At 45.0% G+C, this 18486-nt stretch overlaps 1 protein-coding gene across 6 annotated transcripts in view; it reads left to right on the forward strand.

Moving 5' to 3' along the window:
• Window positions 1-594: 594 nt before the first annotated feature.
• The window catches only part of ZFAND6 (zinc finger AN1-type containing 6), an 80295-nt gene continuing 62403 nt past the window's right edge, over window positions 595-18486 (forward strand). Inside the window, exon 1 of one of the 6 annotated variants that reach the window (XM_058156199.1) lies at window positions 595-773. In XM_058156199.1, the coding sequence (XP_058012182.1) occupies window positions 679-773 (95 nt within the window). In that variant the 5' untranslated portion in view covers window positions 595-678. Of the gene's footprint in view, window positions 774-8974; window positions 9079-10199; window positions 10365-16003; window positions 16167-16526; window positions 16719-18486 lie in introns of those variants that run through there. The other 5 variants (XM_058156197.1, XM_058156206.1, XM_058156198.1 and 2 more) reach the window with 5 other exon arrangements.

Consider the following 18486-nt stretch of genomic DNA (forward strand, 5'->3'; position numbering starts at 1 on the left):
GAGATAACTCTGTTGAAGGCCTTTAAAAATTTGGGGGGAAAGGCTGTCGGTTTCCCTGCCTGGCTCTGAGCTCTTTGGAACAAAGTTGAGCTAAGGCCAAAAAATAATGCACATCGGTCCTTTGTGAAAAATAAATAAATGTGCACATACAGTATATAAAGGATTAGCCCTTTAAATCCTATCCAGCGTCTTTAACTCTTGCCCAAAAGGCAATGGAACTTTTTGTTCTTTCTCATTTTGACACAACCAAACCAAAACACCCTTTCTAGGACATATAATTTGATGATTTAATGCCACAGGGGAAGTCCCGGTTTGTCACAGTGGTAATAGAATAAATTTATGACAATGGTTCTGTATTCATTAGATAAGTGGGTTGCATCCTGTGCTGGGAAAAAGCTGAAATAACAAGAAGTTGGAAATTCCCAGTTTTCTCATTTCATATGAGCAAACAGCCCCATCCTCTGTTTGCTGAAATATCTACTGGAGCCCTTGTGCCACTTGAATCAATAAGCTGTTGCTCCTGCTGAATTCACACACACACACACACACCTATTCACAAAACTGTCAGGAAACCATTACAGAGGAACAAAGTCCAAGAACCATGTTCAGAGATGATTATGACGTTACCCAGATGGCGATATCAGTTACGTAGGAGGTTGCAAGAGCCCTGGTGATACAATGGTTAGAATGCAGTATTGCAGACTGGCTCTGCCCACAGCCAGGAGTTCGATTCTGACTGGCTCAAGGTTAACTCTGCCTTTCATCCTTCCAAGGTCAGTAAAATGAGGCCCCTGATTGTTGGGGGCAATCTTCTGATTTCTGTAAACCGCTTAGAGAGGACTGTAAAGCACCATGAAGAGGTATATAAGTCTAAGTGCTATTGCTAAGTGGGAAGGAAGGAAAGAAGGAAAGAAGAAAAGAAGGAAAGAAAGAAGATGAAGGAAAGAAGAGCCGTGGTGGCGCAGTGGTTAGAATGCAGTACTGCAGGATAACTCTGCTGACTACCAAAAGTTCGATTCTGAACGGCTCAAGGTTGACTCTGCCTTCCATCCTTCCGAGGTGGGTAAAATGAGGACCCAGATTTTGCGGGGCCATATGCTGACTCTGTAAATTGCTTAGAGAGGGCTGTAAAGCACTGTGAAGTAGTATATAAGTGCTATTGCTATTGCATCACAAGCCTGGGAGGTCGTAGAGTAAATGCAAAGTAATAAATATTTCTAATTAAAGAAGAAAGGACCCTAAGAGACCATTAAATTCAGAGCTTAGAGTTATTAACTGCCTTTCCAGTTACGCTCATGCCTTCAAGTTTAGGAGACTACCCTTAAGGTTTACAAAGTACAATCAGCCATTACACCAAGGTGAAATATTATGGTGCTGTTTTTTATTTGTTTGATTTGGTTTGTCCTTTTTGGGTTAGGGCATAATAATTACTGTTTTGTTATAGAATATTATACATTTTCAGCCATTGTGGGTATATATGGCACTGTTTACAGCTTAATATGAACCCAGCAGAGCTTTGGACTACAAACCACAATTAAGCAAAACCAGGTCACTGAATACTGCATTTGTGATGGAGATAAGTTTTGGTTCAAGCATACCCTTATCGTAATAATAATGATGATGATGATGATGATATGGGCTGGAGGGGGGGAGCATCTGTAATTACTTGCATATGTGCATCATTCATTTGTCTGGCTTTGCAGGACTTGGGCTGTTCTTGCATTCATAGGATGTACAGTATATCTGCTACATATTTCAAGGGAATAAGAATTTTGGCAGTTCTGCTCTGGTTGAGCTGCAGGAGACTGCCACCTAGCAGCAAATGATAGATTTTCAAGTCAGCGAGATATACCTTATTTTTCAGAGTATAAGACGCAACAGAATATAAGATGCACCTTAGTTTTTGGGGAGGAAAAGAAGAAAAAAGCTGATGGGCAGGTAGATTGGCCTCCTGGAATACCCCCAATCAGCTGTTCCCAGAGGTGAATTTTTAGCAACAGGTTCCTTGGTTGTGAGCTCTGTGCCTTCTTTTTTTTTCAGCCTCTGAAACATCTGAAACTCTGTTTCAGAAAAAACTTTTTTCTGCCTTTGAAAGCCTCCGAAACAGCTTCAGAAAAAAAGCCTCTGAAGCTCTGTTTGGGGGCTTCTTTTCTGAAACTTTGTTTCTGATGCTTTTTGCAGCCTCTGAAACCTTTGTTTGAGAAGCTGGGTGGGGCTACATTTAGAGTATAAGATGCATCCAGATTTTCACCCTCTTTTTTGTGGGAAAAAGGTGTGTCTTATACTCCGAAAAATACAGTACTTCCTCTAAGAGTAACAAATGTCATTTTTAAAAACAGGGTACGATGGGGTGATGAACCAAAATATAAGGAGAAAGGAGACACAGCTTTGCAAACCATGAAAGTCTTGCCGTATGTTTATTGGTTCTTGAGAAACAAGGCAAGCAACTCACGGTATAAACAGATTTATCACCAAAAAGGCCCTTCTCCGGTCCCCACCCAATCCCTGCAGTTCACGTGAGAAACGAGGATTGAGAATCACCAGTTACCGACAGAGCAGAAATGGCTTAAGTTCAATGGCCATGAAGATGAAGAAATGGTGGGTTCATTTTAATTGCGTTGCTTCAGTATAGATTAAAACTGCCATTAAGTGGAGTCAAGAGCCAAGCATTCTATTAACTTCTGCGTGTTAGAATTTAACGACATATATTCTGGCTACGTGAATGGACACCCCACCACTAGCTCAGCTGGGTCTCATGCGCAGAACATTTCACCTAACGATCCAATCTGGATCCCATTTTTTTTTTTTAAAAAAGAAGAAGAAACAATTAACATTTAAAACGGACTCTGTACCCGGGGTTCTCATTTAACGGTCAAGCAAACTAATAACAGTTGAGTACATCAAGATTCCTCTTCCATTCAGACAAGCACTTCACAAAAATTTCCGGAGAGATGAGATCAGCAGGCAAGGGAACAGAACAGGCTGAGTTCAGCCAATGTGTCAAACCATAGTTTGTTTAATTATTGTTCAACTGAATAAAAGTTACGGTCTTTAAACCTGTGCAGGGCATCAGGTCAAGCTGTCTGTGGGATCCTTAGATCTGATAGGGAGGATGTAAAATTTGTTTGGGGTGAAATGTAAAATTTGTTACTACCGGTTCTGTGGGCGTAGCTTGGTAGTGGGGAGTAATGTGACTGGGTGGGTGTGCCAACTTTTTTTTTTACTTTTAAAAGCATTTTTTACAACCTCTTCAGCTGAAGAAGTTGAAAAAAATGCTTTTAAAAGGCTCTGACGATCCCAGCTGAGTTGCCTGATTGTCAGAGGCTTTTGGTTTTTTTTTGAAAGCATTTTTTTGCTTTTAAAAGAAAAAAAAGCTTCTGATGATCAGGCAAGTCAGCTGGGATCGTCAGAGCCTTTTAAAAGCATTTTTACAACCTCTTTGCCCAAAGAGTTTGTAGAAAAAATGCTTTTAAAAGGCTCTGACGATCCCAGCTGAGCTGCGCAATCATCAGAAACTTTTTTTTTACTTTTAAAAGCATTTTTTCAGCCAAAGAAAAAATGCTTTTAAAAGTTAAAAAAACCAACAACCTCTGATGATCGTGCGGCTCAGCTGGGCATGGGAGGGGGCAGGGATTTTTGCTACCGGTTCTCCGAACCACCCGCCGCCATCGCTACAGGATCGGGCGATCCAGTCCGAACCGGGAGCATTTCACCTGTGTCAAACCATAGTTTGTTTCAATTACTGTTTAACTGAATAAACGTTACGGTCTTTAAACCTCTGCAGGGCATCAGATGAAGCTGTTTGTGGGATCCTCAGATATGTTAGGGAGGATGTATTCTGGGTCTCGCCTATCCAACAATATCATTTTGTAGGACCATGGAGCTGTGTTTTTCGCTGTCACAGTAGCTGCCCTATAGAATTTCTTCCCCTCCGTGATTTAGAAGACTTTTTCTGGGTCAGTCTGGATCCTTGCATTGGGGCAGAAGATGAACTTGGTGGCCTGAATGTCCCCTTTCCACTCTACATTATAGCAACAGTGGATTGTCACTGTTGCAACACTAATGGGTGACATATTGTCCCTTTTTTGGAACAATATGCTTCCTTCTCTGTTTCTCAATATTGTTAGCAATCAACATCACTCAACAGATGACAACGCAACCGAAGGCACACTGACTCACCTTCCCGCAGACTTAAGCAAGATCAGGGCTTACAACTTTGTACAACACCTTCCACGTTTCACAGGTCCTGAAGTGACTAGCTGGGATGGCTCTCTTTTTGCATTTTTTGCTTTTAAAAGAAAAAAGCTCTGATGATCAGGCAAGTTGTTGGGATCGTCAGAGTTTTAAGCATTTTTTACAACCTCTTTGCCCAAAGAGTTTGTAGAAAAAATGCTTTTAAAAGGCTCTGACGATCCCAGCTGAGCTGCGCAATCATCAGAAACTTTTTTTTTACTTTTAAAAGCATTTTTTCAGCCAAAGAAAAAAATGCTTTTAAAAGTTAAAAAAAAAACAACCTCTGATGATCGTGCGGCTCAGCTGGGCATGGGAGGGGGCAGGGATTTTTGCTACCGGTTCTCCGAACCACCCGCCGCTATCGCTACAGGATCAGGCGATCCAGTCCGAACCGGGAGCATTTCACCCGTGTCAAACCATAGTTTGTTTCAATTACTGTTTAACTGAATAAATGTTACGGTCTTTAAACCTCTGCAAGGCATCAGGTGAAGCTGTTTGTGGGATCCTCAGATATGTCAGGGAGGATGTATTCTGGGTCTCGCCTATCCAACAATATCATTTTGTAGGACCATGGAGCTGTGCTTTTCGCTGTCACAATAGCTGCCCTGTAGAATTTCTTCCCCTCCGTGATTCAGAAGACTTTTTCTGGGACAGTCTGGATCCTTGCATTGGGGCAGAAGATGAACTTGGTGGCCTAAATGTCCCCTTTCCACTCTACATTATAGCAACAGTGGATTGTCACTGTTGCAACACTAATGGGTGACATATTGTCCCTTTTTTGGAACAATATGCTTCCTTCTCTGTTTCTCAATATTGTTAGCAATCAACATCACTCAACAGATGACAACGCAACCGAAGGCACACTGACTCACCTTCCCGCAGACTTAAGCAAGATCAGGGCTTACAACTTTGTACAACACCTTCCACGTTTCACAGGTCCTGAAGTGACTAGCTGGGATGGCTCTCTTTTTGCATTTTTTTTGAAGAGCAGGTGGATCAGCTGTTTCTCAAGTCACTTTGAGCCACGCAACTGTCTTGTGGGCATCGTGACTCTTCCAATAGTTCAGGAAGTGGACAGAAACAAATTCTTCCTTCACAGCTGGAAGCTTTGTTGTTGTTGTTGTTTTCTTTTAAGGAAGAAGGATGAAATCCTATGTTTTGGTTTTTTTTTTTTACAATGTTCTTTGTTGGAAGAACTATCCCTCTGGTTCAAGTTCCAATCTAGGAGGAAGATACTGGAAACATAGAGGCTGGTTGGAAAGATGGTTTAATGGTGAAGCAGAACCACCAAGCATGTGTGATTCTGGGTAGCTGACCACATGGAGTTGAGAGCGAGGGGTATTTATACCTTCTCTTGGTCTTTGCACTTGAGCTTCCTGTTCCTGCGCAAGAACAGGTATTCTATTGGCTGTTGTAGGGGGTCATAGGTAGCTCGGTAGGGTGTCTGGGCTCTCAGGTTTGGTTGAAGTTTGGACTCTGATGCAACGTCCTTAGGAGATTGTGCAATGTAGTGAACTCTGCTGCTAGTGATTTAATCCTATTATGTCCTGGAGGGTCATGTCTTAATCCCATCATCCTGGAGCTGAAGGTCTTTTGTTTTGTAGATAGGATGGCCCAGTCTTTCTCAATGGGCAAAAAATTCTGCTGGGAGGGGGCAATTAAGAAAGGTGGGGGCTGTCTCTTTCATGTTCCTCCCTTCCTCCTTTAGGGAAATATGATATTCTGTCTTTTTTAATATTTCTCAAAATATTTCATTCTTCTAGGAAAGGGGAGTCTTCAGGGATGAGTTGCTGGGGGTTCACAGGGGTTCAGGAGAACCTTTAGCTAAGATTCTGTGCAGTTCAGAGAACCCCCAAATCCCACTCCTGGCTGGCCCCGCTCACCCCTCCCCTCCCCTCCCAAGAGTCCCCACACGGCCCGTTTTGGATGCAGGGAAGTACAGGGCATGCGTGGAGGTTCAGGGAGGGCGAAAAACAGGCCTACCGGAAGTTTGGGAAGGCCAGGAACGGGCCCATTTCTGGCCTCCAAAGAGCCTCCAGAGCCTGGGGAGGCCGTTTTTGCCCCTCTCCCCGGAGGCTTGAGAAAAGCCTCCGGAGCCCAAGGAGGGCAAAAACCTCCCGCCACGGTGCAGGAGGCCAAGTAACCACACCCGCCATGGCCACGCCCACCCAGCAACCAGGCAGAGAACCCCTTGCTAAAATTTTTGAAGCCCACCCCTGGGGGTTTTACCTCACCTTCTTTAGAGAAACGTCTTATTCAAGCTTGGTCGCAAACCATGGCGGTCTTCAAAAATGTTCAGCAGACAGAGATACCTGGAGTTTGCTTTATGAGTGTGTATATGCTTATTCAAAGGGGAACTAGAAAACTTTAGGTGTGGTGAGGAGCAGTGGGGGGGTTGCTCCCAGTTCTGTCCGGTTCGATAAAACTGGTGGGAGGCTCCGCCTACCCACCCGACATCATCAAGGGGCTTCTGCGCATGCACAGAAGTGCACACCTGCACAGGAGCGAAGCTAGAGTGCACGTACTCTGGTTGCAAACCAGGAGTAAAGGTAAGTAGAACCCATCCCTGGTGAGGGGGTCCATCAGATATGATCCAATGAACTGGGATGATTTGGTGAGAGTTTTCCACACTCAGTGGTTTACTAGGAGGAACAGACAGCTGATCAGCTGTTGTTTCTCTGTAGGCTTGGGAGACCTGCAAGCAGTCAAAACCCATCAATCCGGGCCATGCTTTCAAGCAGAATTGGAAGAGCCGCATGACCAAAAGTCTTGCTGTTTAAAAATACCCACGGAAATTGCTTCTCACAGGACCCCCTTTATGTGTTGTGACCCAGGCCCAAGTAGGTAGTAGGAAACTCAGTCCGTGAAAAGACAAACTTTATTCGAACAGCTGAGAATTACTTCATTCCCAGCGTCGTTCAACTCAAATTAAAACGAATTCCTCCCAACACAAATTCGTCAGTCCTATCGCAAACCTTGGTCCAATTGGGCAAACTGCCAAAGGCCTTTCTTGGCAAACGTTCAGAAGTCACAAAAATAATTGCAAGACGTAGACGAAGCAGAAGACGAAGCTAGCAACCTTGTTTTCCGGCAAAGAGCCCAAATGCTGGTGCTGGTCTGTTTTAAGCTTTATGGGAGGGGCCAATCATCTCTTGGCCCTACTCCTGAGTTGTCCACTCTGCTTGAGCTGCTCTTGCCTTCTGGCAGCTCTTCTCATGCGTGCATTAGGAACAGGCTCCTCCTCTTCCTCTGCCTCACTACTATCAGTCTCTGGAGGCTCTGGAGTCCGCACCTCACTCCCCGATGGCCCTGGCCTCACCTCAGCCTCATCGCTGTCTGACTCCGTTGCCAGCTCCGCAGGCTGCTGGTGGACCACAACATTATGAAATAATGCCACTTTCCAAAGAACGTGATACCCTTTGTACGTTTCGGACCTCTGTTGGACAGGCTTCACTATGCAACCATTTCCTTGAATATTAATCTAACTGAGCTCTCAATAACAAACCATCGGGTCTCTTAGGAAAACTGTCACGTTGCCAGCTATGAAATCAACAGCCTGCATGGGCGTGTGTGCATGAAGTCACTATTGTGTGGCTCTTCTAAGTGCAAATGACTAGCCATAAGGGTATGTACTGAGATCATAGCTGAGATATCAGAGAACCCACCCAGAATATAAAAGTATTCAGGTTGCTAGCCAGGCTGCCCTTGCAGGTGTGATGTAATAATAATTGTAGAAGATAACAAAACAAGACCTGCAAAATAGACATAGAATGACCGAGGTAGCACCCTGGATCCAATCCCAAAGCAACTGGAGCATCCTTCGAATACCATTGGCATTGACAAATTCAACATCGGTTCAATTGCAAAAGGCAGCTCTACTTGGAACAGCTTACATCCTGCAACAATATCTGTAACACCATTGGAATCTGGTCTGGTTCCAAGCCGGGAGAACGGTGCTGGAAATAAAACGGAGACTGACTTGCTGCAAGGAAAAAAAGGCTTATTTGGAATCCAGAAACGTCATTGACATAAGCCATGTTTCTGAGGTGGCTGACCCCTTGGCTTAGGAATGGATGGATTTTTATCGGGTTCTGAGATGCCCCTAGGCCTAGGGGTTGTGCAATGTAATGAGCTTTGTGTCTTTTGCTATTTTAATGGTGGTGGGTTAATCCAGAGGTGGGTTTCAGCAGGTTCTTGACCAGTTCTGGAGAACCAGTAGCGGAAATGTTGAGTAGTTCGGGGAACTGGTAGTAAAATTCTGACTGGCCCCGCCCCCATCTATTCTCCGCCTCTCAGGTCCCAGCTGATTGGGAGGAAATGGGGATTTTGAGTAACCTTCCCCTGCCACGCCTACCAAACCATGCCCACCAAGCCACATCACACCCACCAAGCCATGCCCACAGAACCGGTAGTAAAAAATTTTGAAACCCACCACTGGGTTGATCCTATGATGTCCTAAAGGTCGTGTCTTGTCCTTCTTAATCCCATCAGATGAAGCTGAAGGTGTTTTATTGAATAGATTGGGCTGGATGTCTTACTTCAGGCATCTGCTAGAGGCTATTAAGAAAGACTGGAGCTGCTTTCTGCCTTTGAGAACATGTTTTCTCTATTTCTCCTTTGGGGAAATATTCTATCCTGGCCCTTTTAATATTAAGAATAAAGAATATTTTAATCTTTTTGCCTATTTTTTTGATTGTTTGTTAAATTTGTTTTCTACCTCTCTTGCCACCAGGCAATAAGGTCCTTGGGAAGAACTCAATAGGCAGGCAAAAATGCCAAATCCAGTCCGAGCATCTGGTTGACTGTGCAGTGAACAAGGTTGACTCAGCTTTCCATCCTTCCAAGGTGGGTAAAATGAGGACCCAGATTGTTGGGGGCAATATTGCTGACTTTGTAAAAAAACTTAGAGAGGGCTGTACAGCACTATAAAGTGGTATATAAGTCTAAGTGCTAAGTGCTATTGCAATTTGATCCTGACCGGCTCAAGTTTGACTGAGCCTTGCAGCCTTCCGAGGTGGATAAAATGAGGACCCCAGATTGTTGGGGGCAATAGGCCGACTCTGTAAACCGCTTAGAGAGGGCTGCAGAGCACTATAAAGCTTTATATAAGTCTAAGTGCTATTGCTAAAAGCTATTGAGCAGGGGGGTGTTGGATTAGATCAGAAGTCACCAACCTTTTGGACCTCAGGGACCACTAAACTCATAATTTTAAATCCCGAGGACCACTAATATGATTTTTTTAAAAAGATAAATAGTATATTATATTGATATATTGATCATCAATTGTGTTGGAAATGTTGTACCTTGATGAACGTATCTTTTCTTTTATGTACACTGAGAGCATATGCACCAAGACAAATTCCTTGTGTGTCCAATCACACTTGGCCAATAAAATTCTATTCTATTCTATTCTATTTAGTGCAATATAAAAAATGCAAATAATTTTTCTGCGGACCACCAAAATTTTCTCGCGGACCAACAGTGGTCCACGGACCACTGGTTGTCCGCGAGAAAATTTTGGTGGTCCGCAGAAACATTATTTTCTGCGGACCACTGGTTGGTGACCACTGGACTATGATGATCCACAAGGTCCCTTCCAACTCTTGTTATTCTATTCTATTCAAACATCTGAAAAGCGTTTCTGGAGGGGGGGAAAAAAAACCATTCCCCTTCCCTTTTCTTAAGAGAGGAGGAGGAGGAGGAGGAGGAGAAGGATAAAAAGGGTGACCTCACGTTGAAGTCATAAAGCTCTGACTGACATCACTGCCCTGCTGTTTAAAAGGACATTTGTTCACAAGGCAGGCCGCAAGAAAGCAAAGAACGTAAAACTGCCCCCAGGGTAGAAAGATGAAGAGGGAGAAGGGGCGAGGTTATAAGAGGGGGCGTTCTAAAGATTTGATGTCCTCAGGTGCCTGACAAACACTTCCTGCCGTCAGCTGTACCGTTTGCTGTTAAGGTTTTGTTGTTGTTGTTGTTGTTTTTTTTAAAAAAAACCCTACGTTTCGGCAAGTGTGATGTTAAGGATCAACGACGCCACCTCCATCCATCCAAGTCCTCTCCTCTATGCTCCCTGTATGCTTGCCTACGAAGTCCTGCCTGCCATGTCTTGTGAACAGTCGGTGTGAAAAAAGGTGAGTTTTCTCCCACAGAGATCAGCACGTCCTCTTTGTAGAGGGGAAGAGGATCCACACACAGGCTAAGCTCAGGTAGTGGTCTGCTGGCTGGGGGCCTCGCATGTCGGTTGTTACGGCTTGTCAAACAGAGTCGAAGGTTTTAATGAAGGAGAATATTTGTAGCTCAGGGTTGGTAGGAGGGCTCCTTGGTGCTCTCTGAGCTGGCCTGTTTTCTTGCAGGCGTTTCGTTACCCAAGCTAGGCAACATCATGGGCGCTAGTTACCTACTTTCAGGGATTGGCTGCTGGGGGTTCGCAGGGGTTCGGGAGAACCTCTAGCTGAGATTCTGTGCAGTTTGGAGAACCCCCAAATCCCATTCCTGGCTGGCCCCGCCCCTCCCAGGAGTCCCCATGTGGCCCGTTTTGGATGCAGGTAAGTGCAGGGCGCGCGGGGAAGCTTGGGGAGGGCGAAAAACAGGCCTACCGGAAGTTGGGGAAGAGGGCCTCCGGAGCCTGGGGAGGGCAAAAAGCCCCCCCCCGTTGTGGTGCAGGAGGCTGACAAGGCCATGCCCACCATGGCCACGCCCACCCAGCAACCAGGCCACCTTGCTAAAATTTTTGAAGCCCACCCCTGCCTACTTTGGGTAACGAAACGTCTGCCAGAAAACAGGCAAGCTCAGACAGCACCAAGGATCCCTTACGAGTTAAAGGTTTTAACATGTTGTGTGAACTTAGCCAATGATGGTTTGTTTAAGAAATCATGCTTAAATCAAGCCCTGCCTGAATGTGCTGCGAGATGCTCAGATAAGGCACTCTAAAACAGATCTCTAAATATCGGTGAAAGTACGGAATATGCTTAAAAGATTTAGAATGTGAGTTCCAAATTTTTAGCCACTGAATATCTGGATCCTGTAGTCTGTATATCCTGTAATTTGAGAAAATGGCAAAGTTACGCCATTCCTCTATAACCTATTGGTTAACTAGATAGATGGGGAACTCATCAAATTTGCAGATGACACCAAGCTGGCAGGAATAGCCAACACTCCAGAAGATAGGCTCAAGTTACAGAAAGATCTTGACAGACTTGAACATTGGGCGCTATCTAACAAAATGAAATTCAACAGTGAAAAAAGTAAGGTTCTACATTTAGGCCAAAAAACCAAAATGCACCAGTACCGTATATGTGGTACCTTGCTCAATAGTAGTACCTGTGAGAGGGATCTTGGAGTCCTAGTGGATAACCATTTAGATATGAGCCAGCAGTGTGCAGCAGCTGTTAAAAAAGCCAACACAGTTCTGGGCTGCATAAACAGAGGGATAGAATCAAGATCACGTGAAGTGTTAGTGCCACTTTATAATGCCTTGGTAAGGCCACACTTGGAATATTGCATCCAGTTTTGGTCGCCACGATGTAAAAAGATGTTGAGACTCTAGAAAGAGTGCAGAGAAGAGCAACAAAGATGATTAGGGACTGGAGGATAAAACATATGAAGAACGGTTGCAGGAACTGGGTATGTCTAGTTTAACAAAAAGAAGGACTAGGGGAGACATGATAGCTGTGTTCCAATATCTCAGGGGCTGCCACAAAGAAGAGGGAGTCGGGCTGTTCTCCAAAGCACCTGAGGGTAGAACAAGAAGCAATGGGTGGAAACTGATCAAAGAAAGAAGCAACTTAGAACTAAGGAGAAATTTCCTGACAGTTAGAACAATTAATAAGTGGAACGACTTGCCTTCAGAAGTTGTGAATGCTCCAACACTGGAAATTTTTAAGAAAATGTTGGATAACCATCTGACTGAGATGGTGTAGGGTTTCCTGCCTGGGCAGGGGGTTGGACTAGAAGGCCTCCAAGGTCCCTTCCAACTCTGATGTTATGTTATGTTAACTACGGCAAGCGGCAAAAAGTATTAGTATTTGCAGATGTTAATTTATAGATTTAAGTTTCAGATTTAAAGATATTACAATGTTTCAAACAAATATTTGTGACCAGGTTTACTAACTTAGATGACTTAAACTTTTAAGTAACTGAATATGTGGTCTTTAATATCCTATTATTTGAGAAAATGGCACATTTGTGGCTTTTCTCCAGGGGTGAAATGCTCCCGGTTCAGACTGGATCGTGTGATCCGGTAGCAATCTTGGCTGGTAGTTCGGAGAACCGGTAGGAACCAGTAGCTCCGGCCACCACCCCCGGCTGTCCTAATGTGTTTTGTACCCTCTGAGCATGCACAGAAAGCTTTTGCACATGCGCAGAGAGTGTGCGTATGCATGTGATGCTTGGCGCGTGCACTTCCAAACCGGTAAGGAAGGTAAGTAGATTTCACCCCTTCTTTCCTCTATAAACTATTGGTTATGTATGGCAAGTAGCAAAAAAGTATTAGCGTTTGCCAATGTTAATTTATAGTTTTAGTTTCAAGTTTAAATAAGTCAGGGTAATTCAAAGAAAACTTTGTTATCAGGTGATCTAGATATTTACTAACGTAGGTGACTTAAAAATCTTGCTCTCTTTCTCTCTCTTTTTTAAACTCCAAAACTGTACATGACTTGGACAATTCTGCCAAAAGAAGAAACATTTTCTATTTTCTGACAGCAACCGAACTAAGTTCATCTCCCTGTTAAACGGCAGTACATTTTCTCATCCTTGATCTTGTGTTGTTGCCCGATTTTAGTGTGGTGAAAATATTGTGGAGCTAAAAAAAAGTTAAAGTGTATTTAATTTAGAAAAAAAAATCTCCAACCAATCAGGATGTAATGCAAGAGTTGCTTGACAGTGAGATGGGCGGCGTATAAATTTAATAAATAAAAAATAAACGCAATGCACTGTACATCCCATTTTAAAAAGGGCAGCCTCTGTTTTCTTCTTGCTATTGCAGGCAGGTGACCTACCCTTCTGAAGCCATGTGAAAATCCTATGCAACAACTATTACTAATGTATGCAGAGAGAGATCAGGCTGATAAAATTGCATATCTAGGGCAATTTTTTGAAAGCAATGCTGTAAGAATCCTGTCTCTTCTGCACCGTTTATGTTTGATGACTAGCTATGATGAAAGACCTGAGCCTCAAATTAACAAAGGGAAAATCATTACATAAAGCCAGTCAGCTTGGCCTTCTCTGTTTTGAGAATTTCACTTCAAAATCTCAACCATTGAAAACTTGAGCAGTCCTACTGATTTTTTTTCTACAGGTAGTCCTCGTTTAGTGACTCTTTACACTTACGAAGGTAATGAAAAAAGTAACTTGGTGACCAAGGTTTGCTCTGACAATCTTTGCAGGGCTCTTAAAGCAAAGGAAAGCTGAAATAAGGCCATAAGCACAGTTGTGGTTTCTCTTTGTTTAACGACCAAATGGCTGGGTCCAGTTGTGGCTACTAAACGAGGAAAGCAGGTAGTCCTCCGACTTATGACCACAATTGAGCCCAAAAATGTATGTTGCTAAGAGAGAAATTTGTTAAACGAGTTTTGCCCCACTGTACTTTTCTTGCCACGTTTGTTAAGTGAATCACTACAGTTGTTAAATTATAGTAACACGGTCGTTAAATGAATCTGGTTTCCCCATTGAGTTTGCTTGTCAGGAGGTCGCAAACGGGGAATCACATGACACTGGGACGCTACAACCGTCATAAATGTGAGTCAGTTGTCAATATAAATCACGTGAGTGTGGGATTTCTGCAAATGGTCATAAGTGTGGAAAATGGTCATAAGTCACGTTTTTCAGTGCTGTTGTAACTTTGGTCACTAAATGAACTGTTGTAAGTCGAGGACCTACCTGTACTTGTAGGGAGAAATGCTGTTGCACATGGAACTGTGTCTAAAAGGCCTTGTGTCTAGGGCCTCTGTGGCTCAGACTGGTAAGACAGTCTGTTATTAACAGCAGCTGCTTGCAATTACTGCAGGTTCAAGCCCCACCAGGCCCAAGGTTGTCTCAGCCTTCCATCCTTTATAAGGTAGGTAAAATGAGGACCTAGATTGTTGGGGGCAATAAGTTGACTTTGTATATAATATACAAATAGGATGAAGACTATTGCTTGACATAGTGTAAGCCGCCCTGAGTCTTCGGAGAAGGGCGGGATATAAATGTAAAAAACAAAACAAAACTGAGAGATCCCAGATCCTCTCGCTCAAGGGACCCAGTGGTTGAGGCACATAAAACACCTCTGTGGGGGAAAAAAACCCGCTTGTTTACAAGGAGGTGGCCAACTATTAAACCACAATCATAAATAGTAATTTTCAAGGGATTTACACTCTAATCCTGTACATCTCTATTCAGAAGGCCTCGTCAAATTCAACGATTTGTTCACCAGCAAGTTAAAAGACATCATTAACCGAATCAAAGCCGAATGCTTAAAGACAAGCATCTGGGGGATTTGCAATTCTCCGGCAAGTGCCATCACCCAAAAAAGCGGCTTAAATGCTTGATCACCGAGGTTATATAAACGGCAAAAACACCAATATTCTGAAGTGTTCGGTTGCCTTAACTGTACAGCTGCCAACCTGAGTTTGGAATGTTTAGTTGTTTCGATAAACGAGGCATCCCCCAAAAAAAACAACTTGGCAAGCAAAACTTTATAACTTTGACCAACTTTGTCTGCAACTGCATTTAAGCTTTTCGTTCGGGCTGGCTGTATTGTGTGAACCAAGCCATCTGTGATTTGGAAACCGTGATGAATAGCTTTGTGCACGGCGGGGACCCCTCCTATCCTTTGTCACTGACTCGATAAATCATGGTGTGAGATACCACTCGGATCAAAAGCACGAAGCTCTCTGTGCTTCGTGAAAGCCTCCGCCTCGGAAGCACTTTCTGGGCTTCCAAGAAGGTGCAAGGATTCACACGTTCATTTCATCCCCCTCTCTTCTGTTCAGTTTTGGTTCCCAACCAGAAGTGGCTTATTCAGTCCGATTCCAGCTTCCTTCTCCCCCTCGTCTGCAATTTTATTTTATTTATTTATTTATTTAATTTGTCAGACACAACAGTATATATAAGCATGAAATAACCCTGCAAATTGGATACAATCAAGGGGAACATTAGGACAGGAACGGTAGGCACGCTGGTGCTCTTATGCACTGCCCCTTACAGACCTCTTAGGAATGGGGTGAATGCTCAGCCAATTATTCCTAGGCTGAGTATCAGGAGTACAGCTCCCATCGTTTACACCAGCAGGGGATGCTGGTGGTCACAGCCCAACGCATCTGAAGCGTGGGACCTCAACATCCCTGGTCTACCTTGCAGGGTGGGTGTGCACAGCCATGTTCCTGGAGCATCCTTTTTCCTTCCGCAAGTTTGTACGGGCATCTGATCCTTCCCACCCTCCTTCCCCCCTCGCATCCCCACAACCCCCGTTTTGCAAAAGAAAGAAAGAAAGAAAGAAAGAAAGAAAGAAAGAAAGAAAGAAAGAAAGAAAGAAAGAAAGAAAGAAAAGAAAAAAGAAAGAAAGAAAGAAAGAAAGAAGGAAGGAAGGAAGGAAGGGAGAAAGAGAGAGACAGAGAGAGAAAGAAAAGAAAAGAAAAGAAAAGAAAAGAAAAGAAAAGAAAAGCGAAGCGAAGGGAGACCAGGAGGCGACGGCGCCGCCTTCTCCCGGGCAGCACGTGTCCGCTTTCGCCCGCCCGCTCGACTCCCGCCAATCAGCGCCCGCCCGCGTCGCTTCTTTCGGGAGGGGCGGGGCTTGAGGAGGCAGGAAGGGAAATAGGAAGAGCTGCGCGGCGGGAGTGCGGGGGGGGGGAGCAGTTGGAGCGGAGACGCGGATAAGAGCGGCGGCTTGGCGCGGCGCGAGACCACCAAGCCCTTCCTACCTCCTTCCTTCCCTCCCTCCGCGGCGGCATCGTCAGGTGAGTGAAAGTGCGCCTGCGCGGAGAGCGTGGTCTTTCCTTGCTAGTTTGGCTGTCTTTGCTTCCTTTCCCCCCCACCCCAGTTCGTTCCAAGAAGGGCCTGGGGAACCTCCAGTTTTTTTTTCCTCCATTTCCTTTCACTTTCGCCTTTTCACAGCCCACCCCCCCACTCTTTCCAACACGCCCCTCCTCCCGCACGCCCCTATACCCTCCCCCTTGCATGCACGAACCTAGACAAGCCTACATTCGCGGTTTGTCCTACACGTGCATGGCCAAACATTGATCCAACTCTCTTTCCCTTTCTTGTACCCCGCTCATTTGCGGAGAGTAAGGAAATTTTGGGGAGGGGGGGTCTGCATTGCCCCCTCTGGAGAAAAAGGGACACACACACACCACACACAAACCTAAGGAGGGAAGCCCAGGCTCTTCTTCCCCTCTTCTACCCGATAAAAATGCAATTAAATCTGGAGGTGGGGTAGCACCTTATTAGGATTCCGCCTAAAATCCTGCTGAACCTCTTGGCTAGAGATGGTGTTTGCGGCGCAAGCAAGAGTGAGTGAAACGGTTTGGGCTGGGGTGTGGTGGTGGTGGGGGGATATTTCCAACAGTGCAGTAAACTATTTGTAGCTGATAAGACTCTTGGTGTGTATCTGGGTTTTGTGCATTCAGAAAGCGGGAGCAAGGCTGCAACGGTTGGGTTAATTGGGATGGTGTGTGTGTGTGTGTGTGTGTGTGTTTGAAGCCAGGCCCTGGTGTAAGAGGTGTAGTAAATAACAACTAGGGCAGGGGTCTGCAAACTTGGCTCTTTTAAGACTTGTGGACTTCAACTCCCAGCTTTGCTGGCTGAGGAACTCTGGGAGTTGAAGTCCACAAGTCTTAAAAGAGCCAAGTTTGCAGACCCCTGAACTAGGGACATAAGTCAAGTGACTCTTCGGAAGTTTTGTGAGTTGTCCACCTTTTACAGACTTGTGCAAGGAGAGAGGTCCATCTGCCTTACAGATTCCAGGCAAGGAAAACAAGATAAGAGGAGATGTTAGGTTGTTGTTTTTTTTGGCCTGCGCTCATCACAGATTGGGAAAATGTTTATGTGGGAAGGGGGCTGCTTTGGATTGAGCTGTTTAAAAGAGTCTTCTTGAAAGGAAGAGCGGAGGGGAGAGAGAAAGCAGGGCTGGTGCCAAGGTCACTTTTTAAACATTAAGGCGTGTTTTTTTTTTCTCCCCCCCACTCATCTTTTGTTTTTCCCTGTTCAAAACCTGAAGTCTGAAGGAAGTGGGAAGGAGAGAGAGGGGTGGAGTTGCATTTGTGAAATTCACCCACTCCGTGGGATGAGTTTGGTTTTGCCTCAGTTGCCCTCGGAAGAAGTTATTATTGTCGGAGTTCAGTACTGATAAATACCCTACTTTTAAGAAGCTGGAAGAAAAGAGAGAGAGGGACTTTTGGAGGCTAAATGAGAAATTGCGCAAAGAAACAAACTCTTCCCATCTCATAGTAGCTTCCTCCAGGGCTGGGGATGAGACATCTCTGAACTTTGAAGATGTGGGGAAACCCAACCAAGGGGTAGGCAAGGAGAACCAGAACCAATTACTTCCCCCTCTTTTGCAACCAGAAAAATACCATGTGTGTTTGGAGAGGCGTAAGAGCATCTCACACACCTGTAAAGGATGCTTGATGGACTGGGGGAAAAAGTACACGACAGAGGATGGGGTAATTTTCACTGGGAGATTCCCTTAAACCGGGGGGGGGGTGTCAAACTCGATTTCGTGGAGGGCTGCATCAAGATTGTGTTTGACCTGGACGGGGGGGGGGCATGGTGGGCGTGGCTGTGATGGGTGTGGCCAGCTTGACATCACTCATGTCAGGGCGCTTGTGGTGGCCCGAGCACTCTGCCAGCGAAAATTGGCTCCCGAGCTCCGTTTTCAGCTGCGACGGCCTCCTGCAACCCTTTTCTAGTGAAAACAGAGCTCAGGAAGCGGCCCCGTGGCCCTCACAAGCTCCGTTTTCAGCTGCAACAACCTCCTGCAACCCTGTGCTAGTGAAAACAAGAGTTTGGGTGGCCCCACGGTCCAGACCTTCATTGTTTCCACAGTGGTCCCGCTGGCCAGATCTAAGCACCCCGTGGGCCGAATCATTCCCCCGGCCCTTGAGTTTGACACCCCTGCCTTAGACCCAGAAAAGGTGTAAGTGGCCCTCAGTAGAGAGTAAGTTTGGGTACAAGGACCAGGTTCCTCCCTCCAAAATCCTGAAACAAAGTAATAATGAAGCCAAGTGGATAGGGGGTGTTTCTTCTCCCTTTATGTTGTTTTTCAAGTTCAAGTTAGCC

Source organism: Ahaetulla prasina, chromosome 13, assembly GCF_028640845.1.
Source record: "Ahaetulla prasina isolate Xishuangbanna chromosome 13, ASM2864084v1, whole genome shotgun sequence".
NCBI classification, from domain to species: Eukaryota; Metazoa; Chordata; class Lepidosauria; order Squamata; family Colubridae; genus Ahaetulla; species Ahaetulla prasina.